At 31.9% G+C, this 21,218-nt stretch overlaps 1 protein-coding gene across 1 annotated transcript; it reads right to left on the reverse strand.

The window, feature by feature from the left end:
• Positions 1-2,577: 2,577 nt before the first annotated feature.
• Positions 2,578-20,485, reverse strand: LOC126775162 (inter-alpha-trypsin inhibitor heavy chain H4-like). The gene is made up of 23 exons (XM_050496963.1): positions 20,320-20,485; positions 15,626-15,742; positions 15,214-15,413; positions 14,911-15,021; positions 14,314-14,567; positions 13,794-13,897; positions 13,348-13,482; positions 12,949-13,149; positions 12,488-12,644; positions 12,223-12,348; positions 11,430-11,567; positions 11,180-11,346; positions 10,756-10,896; positions 10,427-10,609; positions 10,082-10,169; positions 9,948-9,995; positions 9,649-9,696; positions 6,119-6,160; positions 6,001-6,024; positions 5,304-5,345; positions 3,345-3,568; positions 3,043-3,200; positions 2,578-2,782 (listed from the first exon to the last, which is right to left on the reverse strand). The coding sequence occupies exons 2-23, from the start codon at positions 15,731-15,733 to the stop codon at positions 2,731-2,733; spliced, it is 2,751 nt and encodes a 916-aa protein (XP_050352920.1). The 5' UTR covers positions 15,734-15,742; positions 20,320-20,485; the 3' UTR covers positions 2,578-2,730.
• Positions 20,486-21,218: the final 733 nt, after the last annotated feature.

The raw sequence follows: 21,218 nt of genomic DNA on the forward strand, positions 1-21,218 counted from the left end.
ATTGGTTCAATTCTGATGACAATGCGTTTTTATGGTAAGCATGATTCCTGATTCTATGCCTAGGATTAGCTCCAGAAAACTGTAAACTGTAAACTGTAAAACAAAGCATTATGAATATTAAATAAAATATAATGATTATACATTTAAAACTTGAAATATTTAATGAGTACTCCATTGACTTACTTGTAATTTGGACTTTCTAGCACTGTCCGGACCTAATCTAAAAGGGTACAAATATACGACTAAACGTTTCGAGAAAAGGTAAGTAGTGCTATGCGCTTCCGTTGTCTCGTCTTGGCAGGGGCATTATCGTGGCCCCAGATTAATTATGTTTTTAAAGCGAATTAAAATATTAAATTAATAATCTAGTCCACTTCTAAACGAACGAACTAAGACAAACTTCTGAACAAACATTTATACTCAATTTTACCCATTGAGTGATGACTTTGCAAAAACGCTGTATTTTACTCACAATCCGAAACCCAAACACCGATTTTCGTATCACTAAATTAGAAAAACAAAACAAATTTTACTGTCTATGCCAGGATGTTTTTCATTTGGCATTTAAAAAAAATGATCCCAAATAGGGAAATATCCAAAACTATAATTTACTGTTGTAGTGTGTCATGGAATTTCTGTTAGGACAAATCCTTAACATAAATTCCACATTTAGTCTGTTATAAATTTAAATATCCTCACTTTATTAAGCAACCATCGTTTTTTTTTCATTATTTTATTGGTTCATATATTTTCATAAAATATAGCTCGAAAACCTCAAAATAAAAATATTTGCTGTACTTATTTATGAAGTCGTAGTTGTAAGATGTTTAACCAAAGTAACAAGATATTTAACAATACTTTAAATACCTAGGATATTTATGATTTTACAAGAACCTACTAAAAAAAATTGCCTTAGCTATGCTGACATTGAATATCTTGTTAACATTAAAGATTGTTTTTTGCTTGAGACTGGACTCGTTTGGTCAAAGAATACAATAGTCGTATATTATGCAAAGAAACATCATAATTGTCATTAATGTATTATTATGTAAAAATATAATATAAACGCGCGATGATTCATACAAATGTCAAGCTACTTTACTTGGGTACCTATCTACCGCCTTTTTTAATTAAAAGCTATAAATAATAATTTACAAATTTTGTTTTGAAAAACAAATATAAAACATCATACAGCTTATAGCGTAAAAATAAAAAGAGAATTTAATTTGATAGAGTTTTATGTAATTGTTAAACTGAGTCTTACTTCGATTTCTAATTTATATGAGATAGGATCGATAGGGATCAAGGAAAAATAATGTGAGACTTGCCGTTTCTTTTGTTGTTTTGTTTTTTCATAATCTTTAAATGTCCATTATTTTATATTATATTTTTTCTGTAGTATCTAAAACAGTAAAGACTAACTGCCTCGTTGTTCTAGTGGCTAGATATAAGGCCGCAGACCCCGAGGTCCAGGGTTCAAATTCCAGATCGGGCCAATAAAAGGTTATTAGGTTTTTCTGTCGAAAATTCTCAGTAACTGCCCGGAGTCTGGAAGTTGAATGTGTGTACACGCCCATAGAAAACTCGTAAAGCTGTTTTGTCCTGCGCCTGAACTCTTTCTTGTTGTGTCGGATTGCCGTCTCATCAGAAATAGAAAGTGCACGATGCACTTGTGCACTATAATATGTCCTGCACAGCTGGCCAATCAGTCTTGAGAGTGGTTGCGTGGTAGAAATCGGTCCGGAGGACATTATAATTACTCGCCCTTATAAGTAAAGTCAATTATTTCAAGACAAATATTAACAAATGATAATACAACAAGATATGTTTAAGCATCAAAGATCAGGATGTATTACAATAATAATAGATCTGAACAAAGGTGAAATTATGTATATTGCGACGATTTCTTTTGTTAAATGGATAACATATTTACTTAATGATGTTAATACGAAACATCCGTCGAGACGGGAAATAACCGAATACTGAGTCTGAGAGCGAACATTTGCGATATTTTCAAGGTTAAATTTTTTAATTTTTTTTTCAAATTTCAAGGATTCAGTTGTTTGTCTTTGAAACATTTTTCATACTTGGTAAAATTACTATTACTCAATTAAATTACCAACCATGTTATGTCCCTTCGTAAGATTATAAGACTAAAATTTACAGAGCAAAGAGATACTTATTATACATTTATAATACATCTACAGCACAATGCTAAGTGGCACGGACTGATGTAGATCGTGGCAGGGCGTCGGTAAAGAATCAACATGTGGCGCGTCATGGCACAAAAGTTGATTTGATTCGGACGTTTTGTCTAACCGATGAATTAATTTTTTGCTTTGTTTTTTTATTTATATAATTTGAATGTTCAGTACTTCGTAACATACGAAAAAATATCACGCGAATTTAATAATTGAATTGTATAATAATGTTTGATAATAATTATACATAGGTACCTATGTAATGTCGACTTTTTGTTTGTCATAACACCTATATGTTATTTCATCAATACAAGGTAGATATTGTCATACTTTACTTTGGTACTTTACTGAACTAAAGGTTATTAAAACACACAAATAGTAACGTTACTTTATTTAATCTTATATGTTATGTTTTTATATAAAACTCGTTTCTAAATGCACCTTTTAACAATAGTTATCTTAAAAATGGCACTTAACATTTGACATTCGTTTAATATATAACATTTTTATCAAGTTATGCTATTTTAGGTCAAGGTGTTGTCATATCGACTTTGTTCCTCGGACAGCAGACTCCAGCGTATCTGGAAAAGTACGAATCAATTAAATAGAAACTTTTTTTAACAGCAAAACTCGAATTTGCATGGCTTAATATTATTTATGAGCGATGTATGTCACTAGAATTGTTGTTTTCATATAAATAGTTCAGCATTCCTTAATAAAATAAAAATATTCATAATAGATACTCGTAGTTATGACTACACCAATAAATACAAAAAAATAACTGTTCCCTGTTCTTCTAATACCGCCTAAACAAGGAGACTCCCATAGACGTGTTGCTTACTTGTTCTCGACGACGCAGTACTTGTTGCGGAACTCGTCGACGCTGATGTCTCTGGCGGCGGCGCAGCGCGTGAGATACACACACACGCCGGCCTCCCCGGGGGTTCCCACGCCCGCGCTGTGCGCGCACTCGCTGTCACCGTCGCTCGCCTTAGGTACCTGAACATTTATTTATTCATTATTTTAATTTATAATTTCTTCTATGTATTTCGATAAAGTAGGTGTATATATAAACATTTTAAAACAATTGATTAATTGGTACAATAAGACGACACCTTCATTGTAAATCATGAAATAACTTACGGCGTTAGACTTTGAAAGTTCAAGCGTAACGTTCTTTCCATTTGAAACAAACTCGAGTGAATTTGTATTGCTGTCAATCAAGTTCAATGCCCAACTGTAGCCTTGTAAGTGATAGGCCTCTTCCAGAGATTCAGTCGTAGAGGCAGGGAGGGCAGTGGTAGACAATGGAGCCACAGCAGTTGGAGGGTTAAACATGTCGAAACTATTTTTCATAGGTATAAAATCTGTGATATTAAAAAAATAATAAAATATAAATAAATAAATTATTATTAATTAAAATATATAAATAAAATACTTATGAACATAGTTAATTTATTTAATTATTACATTGAAACAATTATGCCCAAGTTAGATAAGATTATATATAGTAAAAAGGTCATAATATTATTATATTATTTAAGGTTCATCTTCACTGAACTGATATATCAGTATAGTTCTGTGAAATTGAACATTTAATTGAATCCTCAATCGTTACTGACTTGAACATTAACCTGTTTCAAATGGGTTTCCGACATAATATCTTTTATCTCGAAAACATAAAATAATACGAATAATTATAATTATGTGACGATGGCATGTTTTATTTATTATTATAATCTGCGCTACCTATTTCAATTACATATGTATTATACGTATAATATTAAAAGTTAAAGTATACAAGAGGATACGCTTAATCCATTATATCTCCAATCATATACTTACAATATATAGTAAATAGATTATTTATTTTAGAACATATATGATTGGGTGGAGGAATTAATAATAATTACCCAAAAACGGGTAAGATAAGGTAATCAAACATACAAAAATCTAATTAAAGCTTGTATTTGTGGCTTAACAATTTATTAGGATTTATGTAATTAATAACGAACGAAAAATTTTATACATATAAAAATAAAATAAACGCTGAGATTCTTTCGCGGAGTCTTCTAAGATCTTTGGTCTTTTCTGAACCGATGGTGGTTTTTAATTTAAATAGAGGAAGTGTACAGCTTCTGCATTGAAAAACAATATTTTGGTTACTTTAGTTGTACGTTTTGTACATTATGATCTTACATGATATGTTTGTTGTGTGTCTCAACATAATCTATCCATATATCGATAATCTAATAATCCGTTTCTAAGGTTGCTGTAAAACAGTTGAAAATCTGCACAATTCTTTTTTTAGCCTAGTCATTCTTCTTTTATATATCGCTCTATTTCGTATCTGTAGTATAAATCACAATATATTGTTGTCATATATTATTGCTGTGTGCAGAAGAACATTCCCTTCTGTCATCGTAAATTTTACGAATCCTCATGGAACCCACGTTGAATTTCTTTGTCTTTATTTGTCATCCGCTAGAGAAAATTAATAAACTAATGAGCCATTAAAATGTACTATGTCCTGAAGTATTTTTTTCAATACACTCATAACTAAACAAATAGAATTAAATCTTAAATCTACAAACACCAATACAATTCACTTTTTATTTTTTTATATAGGAAAATAGTATTTTTTTTATTATCTTACCTTGAAATTGCGTGCAGAAAATTGGTCACGAGTTTGGTGGATTACACGAAAACACTTTTAGATCACTTGGAGAAGAAAAAAAAGACTATTTGACTAACCCTTTACACTGCAAAAAATACCGAGAGGAATTATATTGTTCTAACCTTCATAAGTTACTGAAAACCTTAGAAATGGAATCACAGGGATTCTTTTTGTACAATAAAATAGTTTATTTTTAACTAAAAAAGTATCGTAAAACTTATTACCCGGCAATTGATATGAACAGCGGAATTTAATCACCATTTCGAATTCAGACTACCCGTGAGCCATCTAAAAGATTGAGTCATTCACATTTTCGTCGATACCTTTTGCAATTTTAAATAACTATCCAACCGAGATATTCTTACTAACTACAATGACGACCAATTTAAAAAGAATTATTAGCAAACCAATCGATTTAGCCTTACCATCTCTTCTCCTGACCATAAAACCATCTGGTAGATCAATGCCTGGGGGAAATAAATAATCGAAATAAAAATCGAACACAAAAACATTTAAAACAAAAAATTATCATTAAAATATAAAAATGGAGGAAGCTTGCTAATGCATCTCTTATACAAGGTATTTGTGTCATAGGCAGATAAATTTCATATAATAATTTTTTTTACACAGCGATCCGTTATATATACCATCAACTATATCGCCTTTACAACAGATCTTAAATTACTCAGAATTGAAACCATTGAACAAAGTGAAATAAGTATAAGTAAAGAACAAATCACTCTTTTAACTCATCAAATTACTGTTATTATCAATAGAACCTAATACTGTCCTACTACTGTGCAGAGGTCTAACGGAGGAAGCTGTCTCCTTAATAAAAGAGCTTATTAAGAAGACAGCTTCCTCCGTCAAAATTGTAGGATATGCATGTGGTAAAATATCAACCGAGTTTAGAAATTTCCTCATAATTATTTTATGTATCACAGAAGTAATAGGTTAATATAAATTAACACGATGAAACTAATTTTTGCTTGCTCGAATTTAAACCCGCAATCTTTGTTAAGATCCTTATATTCTATTGACTGGGACATCTCGGCTCTTAGTGTGGAAAGCTTTAATTGATATCGAAGTGTTTATTATGCGTATTATCCTATTAATACTCACCATGAGATGCAGATTGTGGAATAACTAAGAGGGAATAAATTTTGTATCGTTAGATCTTTTCTAGCATTTTAAAAAGTAACATTTATTCAAAATTATTATAGTAGCTCTTAAAACTTACCATATCTCACGAAGCCTCTGTTAGCTAAACGACTTGAATAACCTAGGGAACCAAAATGAGGTTATAAATAATAACATTACGTTTAACTAATTTTTCGACAATCATTGAATTCAATCAAATGTACCGTTGGTTGTTCCGTGTATGTGCATCCCATGAAACAAGCATTCGCAAAAAAAATCTTATTTAATGTCGGTGAAATTGTATACATGCTATTTCATAACTCTAAAACATGCCATTGTCACTGTTATAACCGTTATGTTTGTAAAAATACAACTACGAGTGCTCGATCATGAAGCGAAAAAACATTTTTTTATTTATAAAGGTTAGATTAAATAACGCCGTACAATTGAGATGTGTGAAAATGTCTGAAATGAGATGTATGAAAATATGTAATTTCTTTTATATACGTTTGGGTGAATCTTGGAACGTTAAATTTTGGACAGCCGGGTTAAAAACTACACCTAATACTTAATGTTTTTCATATGATCTGAGGCATGATAATATATGTACCTCGTTTAACTATATATAATGTAATTTAATAGCATCAATCTTTATTTATAAGAAAATCTAAGATTTGTCCGGACCTAAATATTGAATTAATTGACACTTTTAACTACGCGTAAGTCACTAATGGAACTTTTTAAATGAGTAAATCAAATGTCAATAGCAGCGAAGGAAGATTTTACATTTCGTTGCACTAGTATAAGTTACAAAAGTAAGCATTTGATTCCCCGGATTTCGTTTCGCTAGTTCGATAAATGATCAGACCACATTTGTAAATAATATTTTTATTTTTAGGACTTCTTTATTGTTATAATTAGAACCTCAGTAGAGACTATTATTTGGTCGTCTAATTGTTTATAATACCGTGATATATAATAAAAACGACTAAAAACATAAAATTGTTAATCATTTGGGGTTGATTCCGCTGAACTTTGTGCCAATATAATCAACATTTACCTAATTCACCTTAAAAAGGAACAGGTTTCCTTGCCATTCTTATTGTTTCCTTTTTAAAACAGGCTTAATATCAATTTAATTAATTATTAAAAATTCGTTTCAATTTGTAACGTTCTTATATGGTTTTTATATCCTATCGACAATGCTCATATGTTACATTACACTTCACCACCGCAGCATTGTTATTATTAGTATCGTCTCAGACTCTCAGCATCACACAACGTTATAAACATATTTATTTATTTGTATTTAATGGAAACAAACAGTACATAATAAATTTTATAAATGTCAAATATTAACAAATCATTACCAACTAACGTTTCCGATGATTGACTAAGATATAACAGGCTTAGATGCAACAGATAAATTATCAATGAATTCGAAACTATGTCCAAAAGATAGAGAGAGAGAGAGAGAGAGAGAGAAATCACAAATTCATTTAATGACAATTAATTATATCAATAGTCAAAATATTTTTGATATGATTTGATACGACGTTACAGGAACATAGAATGTTTCCTTACACCTGGCATTTATACGCCGACAATAGAAAAGTAATTTAGTGAGTATATACATTATTTAATATATGTATATAATATATACTAATTTTATATACTAAAATGCTTTCAATGTTTTAGAGAAGAAACACTTTGTATAGTATTGGGAACCTTGGACGTTGCGAACAATCATAAGACAGATTGGAAAAGATCCAGAACGTCACCAAAGTAAAATATCATGTGAAAGAGATTGGATAAATTAGAGTAACTTAAAGTTGTATCCGATATAAGCGGCAAAAACTGCAAAGATTCTCTCTATCTACCTTATCATCACTCATCACATATCTCATTGATTAACCATTGCTTGTCCTCTAAGTCCTAACACTAATATATCAAGTCAAATAACGTTTCCCTAACTCAACCAATATGAGCTTGTTAGAAATTCAGTTCAGAAGAACTAACCTAAAATTCATGTGGTGTCTGATGACAGCCAAGATTCACCCAAGTTTAACAAACCGCAAAATGACTGCACTCTTAAATCTAGTGAGCTATTGCGCTCCGTAGCACGACACGTAAAACTCTGTTACTCCTCGAGATGGTCGTTCTAATCGGTGAAGACGTCCACTGAAATAATTAGCAATTTCTTTGTTCGCAATTCTTACGACAGTTTTTAACATTTACACGACATTTTGAAAACTTAAGGTAATTGTAAAAGTTTGATTAGCAACACTTTAGTTGCAAATTTTCCTTTTGTGGAAACACAGCTTAAAACGCAGGCGTAGTAGAAGTCTCACCCATATCTAATGCTGGGTCCTCCTCCTCTAGTTCCAAGTCATCGGCTCCGCCGAGCGCAAGTGGATTAACTTGCCCGCTCAATATAAGTTGGCCTAAAATAACAACCTCATCTTAATTTTATCGATCATAATCACTTCGCAAAACGATACAGATATAATTTCTATTCTTACATCCGACTTGTAAGAGTTCAACGTTGATACGACCTTAATTTACTTTGTATTAGTGATTGCCTGCGTTTCTGCCCTTCTGTCCGCTCCAAAGTAAAACTTAGAACTGTTTTCGTCTTTTGTACAGTTTTTAGAAAGTTAATTATTTTCGGAAAAAATGCTTCGAATTTCTTTTTATGGTAAATTTTCCGAAATGGTTTCCTAATTTAAATCGGTTTTTTACTTTTCGTTCATTTGGACGATAGTTTCAGAGTTATTATGTGATATTATTAAGAATGGATATGAAAGCGTTTCTTGTGAACCTATGTGTATGAATATATATATATTACGACGTTTAACAAATGTTGCTTTGTTTCATCTAAAAACGGGTAACGAGATCACTGGATACGGATACTCTTAGTCTCGCTAGTAGGTAATTAATAAAATAAAACGTTTTTAAATAAATGTATCATGTCTAACTCTATAGTAACTTACCCATAGATGACAAAGAATAGAGAAACTTATAATAATGAAAAAAAAACTTATGCGATATGCATTCATGCCTTTTAACATTCGGTCAGCGTATGAGACAATGCGATTTGGAACATTTATTTATAAGCATCACATGACCTTAGCTATTTAAATAGCAGTATGTAATTAATTACCCAAGCCTCTCAGTTAAGCAATTTGAAAAACACGTAACTTCAATAGAATATTGTGAAAAATATCCACACATCCACAAAAAAATGAATATATTCCAATAGTAGTAGGAGTATAGATAAACAAACCTTAGGTTTACATATCGCATGCGATTTGCTAATAGCTTTGCTATATTATAAAACATGTATTAGCAAACAGTTCTGGAGTAACTCCTCCTTCCTCTTAACTACTTATATCCACTTTCATTTTACTTCAAATGGCCGATACCAAATTCGCAGATATACAAACTTTCATTTTTCACGAATCCATAATGAATGCCATAAATTATTTTAGATTTTTACCAATGATATAATGTCGATTCAAGATCAGTTGTTTATTTATCTTTACACCAACTCCCATTGTAATTGGATATAGATAATTAAATATTAATTTTGAAAATTATGTTTATATAAAATACATCGATTCGACTTACCAGAACTTAAGCCTAAAGATGAAGACGCAAACGATGAACTGAGCGGAACTGAAAAAAAAAGCTATTTGACACTTTCCTTCCAAGAATTTAAAGTTATTTGTTACATTTAAACTAAAAACATTTCTGGTTTTTTATACCAATCAAACTAAAAAAAATACATGAAAAGTATTGATTATTAAAAATTGTTTATAAATAAATAGTTTACATTTAAACCACCCATTATTCGATTTAGAGCAGAGATTTTATCTCAATTAATGCATTGTGTATAATTTAAAATAAGAGTAATGAAAGATGCTCACCTGCGCCGAAGATTGGTTGAAGGAAGGGTCGTTGCGGCAATGCATATGCTGTCGAAATAATACATGAATAAGAAAACCAATATTCTACCTAATATTATAACTTAGCAGGTATTGATTAAGAAAATTCCACGCACCGGGTTTGTCAGCGGACTCCGTATCCACGGCATTGGTAGCATTAGGTTTCACCACCACAAGTGAGGTTAACGGCGTCACAAACTCGTACTAAATGGAACGAATATTTAATAAAATTTCAATAGTATTTTAATAATATGGTTACTTTACGAATATTCAGGAACTGCGATGGTTTCATTTTATCAATAATAATATCTACAAGATTGGGGGAAAACTCGTATTTACTTCTAAGCTAGATAAGATATATAAATGTCCTGAATTTAACACAACGGTATTCCGACCCAAGAGACCCAGTTATTATTCGAAAATTCTAGCTATGTTAAAAAAAATGTCTTCTACTTTGTTACCTTGAGTGCAATGGCCAAGGCACGCTTTTCGGGGCTGTTCTCGTCTTTAATGGTGACTTGCTCCTGTGCGTCTCTCTCATCCAACAGCTGCTTGATGCTGAGGTACGCCCATAGCCTCTCCAGTGGAAGGTATTCCTCCTTCTTCTCACTCACCTTCACCTTATTCTTCACCTCGTAACGTTTCTGGCGGACGATATCAATATATTTTATTATTTTTTACTTAATTAGGACACGCAGAATAAATATTTTTATAGTGCCCATACCACAAACACAACATACAACACGTGTATAAACGTTAATAACTAATATACTATGGAATGTGACTGTACCCTGCCGTAGTGGTCATCGTCCGCACAAAATCCAGTCACGCGTAGCTCCAGCTCCTGCACGCCCGGCTCCAACTTGCCCGCCACTACAGTCTCTGCACCCGCAAACATAGCATCGAACGCGTGTCGCGTCACTGCCTTAACCTGCAGTTTTATTAATTATATGAAAACCGAAGAAACTTTTTCCTAAGAATCTGTATCTTATATTCAAAGAAGTAATCTTTATTTACTATTATTATTTTATTTCTTTTTATTCACTTGCTGTAATTAATACGTTAAAATGAGAGAAAAACGGTTCCTACTTACGGATTACCTAGGAGCAAGTAATCTACTTTATCTAACGAAATTAACATTCTCTGAGACTTTCTAATTCCTTGTCTACGCAGTACACCCATCATTAAATTTTAAGATTGTTACAGTCACAGACCTGGTTGGACGGGTACACAAAGTTTACGTGCGCCAGCAACGGCGACGAGACTTGTTGGTAGAAGTGTCGCAGCTGCAGTGCCGCGTCAGCAGCCTCGTAGATCTGGCGCATGAAGCCTTCGTTTCGAAGCGACAGCTTTCGAAGAAGGTCGCGATCCGCGTCCTGGCCTGGTGATTACAAAGCGAATTTATGATAACGACTCTCAAATGTCATTAATATTATTACGTTAAAAACAAAGTTTTTCAATTACCAAAAGCGAGGGAATAAATTGCAGCCTTCTTCTCGCCAGCATTTTTCTCGGTGATAAAAGACAGAATATGTTTAGGGTTGGTCTCTCCCATGGTCGCATCACCGTCAGTTAAGAAGATAATAATCGGTTGCAACTCACCTGTAATAATTGTTATTTTTAAGACAACATTAATATTTTAAATATAGTAGGATGTGATTAAATTCAATATAAGTAATAACATAAAACCATGCAAGTATAGCCGACTCAAACCACAGGAAGAGTAAAGACAAAATATAAACAACGTTGAATTGACACGATATCACGATGGTCGAAATGATTACAGTACAGTAACAGCCTGTCTCACTGCTGGGCTAAGGCCTCCTCTTCCTTTTTGGGGAGAAGGTTTAAATGTCGAAAAGTTTGAAATGAATAATCTATTGTATTCTTTATGGATTCCTGCAAAAATTGGGTTATTAAGTGTCGGCGAATTTGATGTTGTTAGTGAATAAAAGTAGATAATGAATAGTTTTGTATTATATAATAAATTTATATAAATCAAGAACTGTATGTAGTGCATAATATAGCAGAACCATTATCAAATCGCATGGAATATGTAAATCTAAGGATTGCTTATCTTTACTCCTTCTTCAATTGGAATACGAATAATTAGTTATATAAGATTTATTTTTAAGTATTACGTTACGTATACGGTTACAATGCTACGGACTTTATTCTTAAGATGACCATATCATACTATTAAGTATTGAAATATTATATATAACGGCAATATAATATATAAGTGCTACTGTCATACCATTAATTCTTTCTTCAGTGTCTGTAGTTGTCGTATTGACCGCAGTACTGGGGTCGGTTTGACTTGGTTTATATGCTTTATTAATGACATCTACAGCTACGTCGAGCGCTTTGTGTATGTTGGTTCCTGTATACAAAAAAAAATCTTAAAATATTTATACACTCCACATTTGGATGTTTGTAAATATTCTCAAACGTATGCTGCAATAATATATTTTTTTCTCTTATTTTACATAAAAGCTTAATATGCAAATAATATAACGTACCGCCACCAGCAGAAAGCCTGGATATAATGACTTGCGCCTTAGCAACGTTGTCGGCCGTAGCGAGCGCGGGCGGCACCAGCGTCACGGGCTGCTCCACGGCGCTCCACTCGTAATGCGGTCGCGTCGGCTCCTCGAGGGCCTCCGAAAGTTTGTGCACCTAACCAATTGAAAACTTTTGTGTACTCACGATTTTATTGATAATTACAAGGCAAATAAGCAAATGGAGCACATTATACAAAAACGTTTTACTGATTGAAAACCTTTTTTTGTTGTAGCATAAAATAATATATTATGGCATCGCGTCTATTTGTCTGATTTGTACAATATTCTATGAGTATATCTTCATTTTTTTTTAAACGAAATGATAAATTTACGAATTCCCGAATTTTAATCCAACCACACACTCCCACCCACACTCAGTTAGGCACCACTCCTTACCATAGAAGTCTATGAACACTAACCTTGACATTGCTGTTAAACTCGACGATGCTGAAGTAGTCAGTGGTACGCAGATCGGCAAGAATGGCATGCATGGCAGAACGAAGCTGCTTTATCTTACGGCCGCTCATGGAGCCAGACGTGTCTAACACGAACACCACGAGTTTACTCAGTGGCGTCAGCTCTTGCGGTGCGAAGAAATGTACGAAGTAACCATCGTTCACCTGATACGAAAACAGATTACGAGAATTCGATAAATAACTCACTTCCTCCTTTCACTTTAAATCCTTCCCTGGTCACACATTACATAACATCTAAATTTATAAAAAATTATATAATCGAAAAAATCTAAAAATGTTTATTTTGAGATAAAAATAACAGTCGTAGTAGTTAAAAAGTAGTAGTAGTAGCTAAAAAGTTACCAAAATCTCTCCCTTTTCAGGACGTATCACATCGTACTGAACTACGAACTGTCCAAGGACACCAGTCGTTTTCTCGTCATCATTTTGTCTCGAATACCAATTGTGCGATGATGTTGCTGACTCTTTAATCTTATCCTGCAACGTATGAGATTTTCATATTTAGTAATTAGTACCGGGACAACCTAGTAACTAGTTTTTTTTGTATATAAAATTGGTTTTTTTTTTTTAGTAAATCCACCTATATAGATAAACTGAAAAAGAAAAACCTTATCTAAATAAAAAAAATTGAGCCAAATCGTTAGAGCCATTACCGAGTTACACGAATTAAATTTATGTACAAAATTGCTCATTTAATTTTATAAGATTCACATGTATTGTTATGCTATTAACAGAAATATTGATTATTTATAATAACTTAATTTTACTTTAAAAGAAAAGTAACTTGCCGCATAAACGGACATTAGTCGTTTTTGTTCTTCAAGATCAGGAGTAAAAGTTATGGTCGCCTCTTTTTCATCGTCGCTCTTTTGTATAATAACCTTCGAGTTATCTGAAAATTTTGCAAACACATTAGTACAAATAGTTCAAATAAAATAAGCTTTGGTAATTTAGTTTAATTGTAGTTGATTAATATATTATTAGAATACTTAAGTAGATATTAAAGTTGACTAAAGAAATAAATGTCATTTAATTGAAATTGATATATCGTTTTTGTTTTACGCTTAGAGAAGCGAAAAGGCCGTGGGCAGACTGGGTGGCTCGATGGTCAGACGACTTTGGAAAAATGGCGGGTGCTCAATGGATGCGATCAGCACAGGACCGGAAGAATTGGCGAGCGTATGAGGAGGCCTATGTCCAGCAGTGGATTAATGTGGGCTGAATAAGGTGATTATGATGTCGTTTTACATTATTTAGCCATTTTTGTTTTCATTTTACAAATTATCCTAAAGTTTCAACAGGACTCACGAGCGTCATTCTCGGTAGCGTCAATTTCATTTCCGGTCCTAACTTCTGGCACCCTCAGTAGTGAGATCTTCTGGGATTCCTTGATGTGCACGGTCACCTCCATCTTGGGCACGAGCGTGCCAGGATGTAGGTTGATGGCGTGGTTGTACACTCCGTTGCGCCGCACCAGCAACTCTTCGTAAGTCAGGTTAAACACTGCCTCGGTGTTGGGTTCCACGTTCACCGACACTGTGAAGTGGTTTGAATCGCGGGCCCTGTTTATGAGTTGTAAATAACATTTGATCAGTTTGTATTATTTAAGGTGACTTGTGTTTGTCTACTTGTCATCAAATTGTAGCTTGGATTCCCATAAAGTCGTTGAGGAACTTTATTTTTATAACTTAAGTCCATAAGAACGAAATCTTTAACATTATGACTTGTAATACTGAAGTAAATATATACTATTCTAAAATTTACTAACAGAAATAAGCAATAAGTTATATAAAGATGCTCTAACGGCACCCACGGATTGAAATGGGGTGACTATTGTACTGTGCTGGAACTACACGTGACACGGAATAATCGATAATATTAATGTTAGTATACAGCGTTACTAACTTAGCTGATATATGAGCAGCACCAATTCCTTGAGAAACAGCTTCACTGTAGATTTTCTTAGCTTCTTCTTTCTCTTTTACATAGGCTTTATACGATTTTCCGTTTAATGTCCTACAAATATAATAATAAAATTATTATTCAGAGTTTCTCCTTTTAACAATCAAATTCGGCAGCCAAAATGCGATTTTATAAACGAAATATAATAAATAATTATATATAAAAATAATACTAATTTTCTCAGAAATGTCTCAGAAAATTAGGTCTCAGTAATTAATTTTTAGGATCATCTGTTTCATTACGTACATAACGAAACCACTTATAAATGCAGTTTCCGGCAACAGTACGTGAAACGTAGCTTGTTGAGAACTTCGCGAGGGGTTCCGGACGTGGGTGACGATGGCGGTGTGCGCGTAACGCAACGACACCTCGGAGTTCACCTGCATTTTTGTCAGCTTGATTGGTGCATTTGGCTCCTCTGTGGTCACGTCTGCTGTTTCTGAGTCCTACAGAAATAACATTAATCGTTACTTTCATCTTTCACCACACTATACACTCGTGTATATTGATCACCATTTGATAGTTTAGCGTGCGGTGTATTTGGCTTTGCAATGCTTTAATTGATGATTCAATATTTGAAACAAAACATTGTAAGGTCAATAGACTTTGGATTCTAAAGTTCTTTCGAAAAGTAAAGAATACGAATGACATTACTCACTTCAGCTTTAGCGACTACAAACGTATCTTGAGTTGGCACTGCGGCTGCATAACAGTGGATCACTAAAATGGAAACGCAGCACACCACGGACAGCCATAGCGGCTGCATTTTACCAATCTGAAACAAGGAAAAACTCTTTATTTTATCAATTACATTATTATCATTCCTCCAACAGTTTATTATATATGTAATAGTGTTGTGCCTTATGTGCGGTAAAACAGTTTTATGTTAAAAGCCATGTTTCCCCACGACCATTGGAGCTATGGTCTGTGTCTTACTACATATATTTATAATTTTACTACATATACTTAATATATATGTAGACATATATATTAAGTCTGCATGTAATTTTTGTCTTAATATTATTTGAGTACATAGTGTGAAATAACATCAAATAACAGTGTACAACAGCTAAAGTGTTTTGTTTACAAGATAAGATAATAATATAAAAAATATATATTCCAACTATATCATATTTATATAATATAATATTTAGGTACTTACACGTACATACGTAGTTGTAAGTATGATTAAAATTATCAATCTTTTTTTTGTTTTGTTTTTTATTATTAAAAACTACTATTTTAAGCTTATAAGTAATAATGTAAGTAATGCATAAACAAATAGCAAAACTATAAGAAAATTCAGTTGAATGATATCAATCTTGCATAAGTTCAACAAAAATAGTGTGTATAAAATAACAGCCTGTGAATGTCTCACAGCTGGGCTAAGGTCTCCTCTCCCTTTTTGAGGAGAAGGTTTGGAGTTTATTCCACCATGCTGCTCTAATGTGGGTTGGAAATGTCTGTGGTGTGAATGTTATTACAAAAATTAATGAATATAGATCAAGAAATATGATAGAAAGGTTAAAAACTAATTCTATACACAATGTTTAAGATTACAGTTTAACATAGAAGCACAATCATTTATGTAAAAAAGTTAAAAATTTAAAATGATTCTAAGGCATCATTTACTATTCTCCAAATCTATATAGATTTAACATTTCAGACAATAACATATATCATATTAGCATTAATGATTTTTTTATCATCTTATCCATCGAACATGATAATTGAAGTATTAAAAGCAATTTCAAAAATCTCATCTCATTACAGTTTAAAGTCAGTAATATCGTAAATAGCAAATTAATTAACAGTTAAAATTAAATTTTTATCAAATAACAAATTAACTATTCATTTTGATTTTATAAAGTAAAATTTATATCTAGCTATTTTTAGTTTAATGATGCAATAAAATTCTGATCGAATAAAGATACACACATATTATTTAAATGTTTAAAGCTTTTAAATCTATTTTTTATTAACTGCTTTCCATACACTTCTATACTTTTTTATATATTTTTTTGTAAATAATAATATGATAAAACTCGTGCGTCAACATTTGATACTATATAATATGGTACTATGCAATCACGGTGCAAGCGTCAACAACAACTGGGATCTAATTCTACTAACAAATTGTCACTTTATCGCAATCGAATCGAAACGTAATCGTTGGCGTTTAACCGTTTTCCTTGTATACTAACACAACGATCCAGTTGCAATTCGTTAGAATTTGAATCGGATAGAATTAAAAACATTATATATTAGTAGAATGGGTCCCCTATAGGCTATGGTTACAAATTTTCAACTCCATCACATAAATGGTTTAAGAATACATACGCAATCACAGATTGGTACCTAAATTCATTTTCATTGTATATTGTATAGTTATCATCATTTTTATTATATATTATATTAGTCTTGTTTCTTTTTTTTTTAATTCACTATATTCAGTAACAGCCTGTGAATGTCCCACTGCTAGGCTAAGGCCTCCTCTTTTTTGAAGAGAACGTTTGGAGCTTATTCCACCACGCACGCAAGCACAAGATGAATTATAAACACAAATTAAGCTCATGAAAATTCAGTGTTGGTGGCTTGCTATGATTTGAATCCACGAACATCGGTTAAGATTCACGCATTCTAACCACTGGGCCATGTCGGCTTTTCACTTCGCTATAATATACGTATTTATTAATCAAATGTGTTCTACGGTGAGTTTCCACTTTCCAGGTAGTTCTTACAGCTCTAATAGCCCTACTAAAGTTAATTGAACAAATGAACACCTCCGTCCATGGACATATAGACTGTATGACCAATTGTTAAACCGGTAATGCGCCGCTAACCATGTCATCTAAGATATATTTTTTTACCCCTGTAATCTCTTAGTGGATCAGATGTTAAATCTCTCGTTTCTTATGCCCGTATTTGCAATGCACTTTTTAAAGTTATATATCAGTAATATACATAATATATATATATATTTATAATATAAGTTACAAATAATAAAAAATGTTAAATGGGTGTCGGTAGGTAGGTATGTAGAGCTGGTTGTCATTATTGACTGTATGTAATTTAATTAATTAAATTATTGTATTGGGTAAATACGGTATAATAAGTTATTGTTTATATAGAGATAAAAGGCGAGATTATCAACTCATGATACATAGGTCACTCGCGAAGTATATATGTACATATAAATTAATCTATCGTATATTTGGAATGTCACTTCATTCCGTTTGCTATTTATTAGTATTTATTGCTAAAATTTATTTTATAATACAGTGTAAATAACTTTTCATACAATTTTACGTCAGATGTTTAATGGGAAATACCGAAAGTGTAAAAAATGTAAAATAATGATGAAAATTTTTGAAAATGTACTGATTAGGATATTTTTTATTTATTTTGATCCCAAACTAAGCAGAGCTTGTACTATGGAAACCAGACAACTGATATACTACATATTTTTCATTTTTTTTATAAATAAATACTTATATAGATAATTACACCCAAACTCAGGACAAACAGTTCATGCACACAAATTTCTGTCCTGGGAGGGAATCGAACCCACAACCTTCGGTGTGAAAGGTAAGTATATACCAACCACGGTAGCCAACCGACCCATTAATATATATCGATAAACCTAATTTTAAAACAAATAATAATCGTCTATAAAACGCTGAAGCGTTAAAAAATAAATATAACTTCACTGTTGCTAAGATAAACAACTTAAAACTTCTCATTGAATATTCATTTCTTACGGTTATAAACTAGAAACAACGGTAAATTAATCAAACTTAGTAGAATAAGTAATAATATTCTAGAAATTGTTTTTGATTCATTATAATATTGGGTATGTTGGGTAACCGGCTTCCTACAAGTATATTCATTAACATCCTAAATAATATTTTAATTTTTAAATGTGAAAGTGTGTTTGTTGTTGTCATTACGCCTTTACGGCGAAAACTATTATTTCATATTTATAATATCTCGGAAATTTATGGTTCCAATTACCAAGATAAAACCATCAGGTCATTTATATACGCATAATGCTTTAATGTGGTTTATTTCAATAATGATAATCTAATGTTGTGCACCAATCAAACGAAGGTCAAATATTTTAACTATTATTACATTAAATCTGTTATTGATATATCACAGACTCATATTTTATATATATATATATATATATATATATATATTTATATGTATATGTATATGTATGTATATACTCATATTTAAGGCATATTTATTTCAACAAACATACATTTATTTTAATTTTCAGTTTAAAATATGATTTCCATATATTTATAATTCTTTACATATAAATTAATAATATAGGCTTCATAGTCTAGGTGTATTTATTTTAAAAATATTGTGCTGTGCGAGTTACATCTCAATCGGATTAGTAATAATTCGAAACAAAGCAAAATAACTTTTCCTATTATTGTATTAGTATGATTTCGAATATTTCTATATTGTCTTAGTCAATTAAGATAAATATGTATTTATGATTAAGTGTTACAACAGCTTTAATAAACACTTACGTAGGTATTTAATGTTGTAAAATCGACGATTAAAATGCGCATCGCGCTATAAAATTACTTAATTACTTTAAGCTTGAAATACTTAGTTAAATAATAAATACATTTACCTACATTACAATAATCTCATTCATTGTTAATATATTGATGAGTGTTACTAAAAATAGCCAAACATTTAAGTTTTCTCTTTATAACTAACCCAAACAAACAAGTCCGGGAACAATAGTGCATGAAATATAAGTGCCTACGTCGATGGCATACGAGTACATTGTGTAACGGTGTAACTTACTATATTTATATTATTCATTTTAGTCTAGGGTAGATATAGCTACATATAATAACAAACCAAAAAAGAAGCTTGACAGTCGTCCTCAATATAAATGAGTAGTTGAACCATTAAGTTATTAATTTGGTATAATTATCTAAATAAATAAATCTTTTTACTAAAATGGAAAAGTAGCTCTATTTGTCTTTAATTTTTCATGGCTAAAACTCTGAATCGATTTCGATGAAATTTGGTATTAAGCAAGCTTGAACCCCAAGGAAGGACATAGGCTCCATACATACTTTTTTATACCTAAGACCTGCTTACTCTCCTAAAACGCGGGCGAAAACATTATATATTCACAAATAATTATTTAATTATTAAAACCAGTAAATGTTTTAAATTTTATCACACCTTTATAAAAATACAATAATACGATCACATTATAGTGTTAAAATGTTAGTGCCGTAATCATGGACCTATTATAGTCGAAGAAATTCATTTACAGCCGGTTTGTGTTATATAAAACCAAACTATACTCACTGGTTTGTTTTTGCTCAATGAGATGATTGCAACAATTGCCACTCAAGCTCTGGCACGTTCCGCATTCACTCCTTGATAGAAGGTAAATTATAAAGCAACTAATGGTGGACCGATAACAAGCGTGTGTCCCCTCCGTCGAACTGCGTGGAACTTGTTAGTAACCCAGAGCCGCGGCTTATATGACTATATCTCATCTACATATGTATGCGATCTATATCTAGGTATTTGTTTTCGGTAACCGGACTTTCCGAAGCGCGGAGCCTGGGATTTTTATTATGATTCGAAGAAACTTATCCCATAACAAAACAATGTATATTATGATTTAAATAAATTTTACTACAAAATAACAATCATATTATCATTTTGTAAAAATGATTATAACATTGAGCAGTGGACATATGAAAAAGTCTCTGGGTTTTACTTTTAACCAGTTCGAGCGGTTAATTATTTTATCTTAGTAGTTTTCTAATTGATAAACAGGTATTTTAACAGGTTTTGATATTTTTATAGGTTTTTATTTAACCCAGGTATACTGTGTTTTATTTTGAACTTCGCCTAGCATTTGTAATTCAAATCTTACAATTTTAAGCCAGTTACATATTGCAGACTATTTTTTTACTGGTGACAATACAATCTTCCTACCTACAAAAAAAGCTAGTTTTAAAATATTTTTTAAATTATTATTTCTTTGATCTCTAAGAAAAAAAAATGTTGAGATTCAATAGATCGAAATACGTTACGGCACTCGTTTGTTGCGTTTAAATAAAATAATGCATATTTCTTCAAGAGCTTAAATTACATAATATTGTTTATCAGCTGTACCTTAATATCATGTTCATCATTGTTCACATCCTATATTATTCATAATTTTGCGTTCACAAACTTACACTATCATGCAA

The sequence above is a fragment of the Nymphalis io genome, chromosome 2, assembly GCF_905147045.1.
Source record: "Nymphalis io chromosome 2, ilAglIoxx1.1, whole genome shotgun sequence".
Lineage (NCBI taxonomy): Eukaryota > Metazoa > Arthropoda > Insecta > Lepidoptera > Nymphalidae > Nymphalis > Nymphalis io.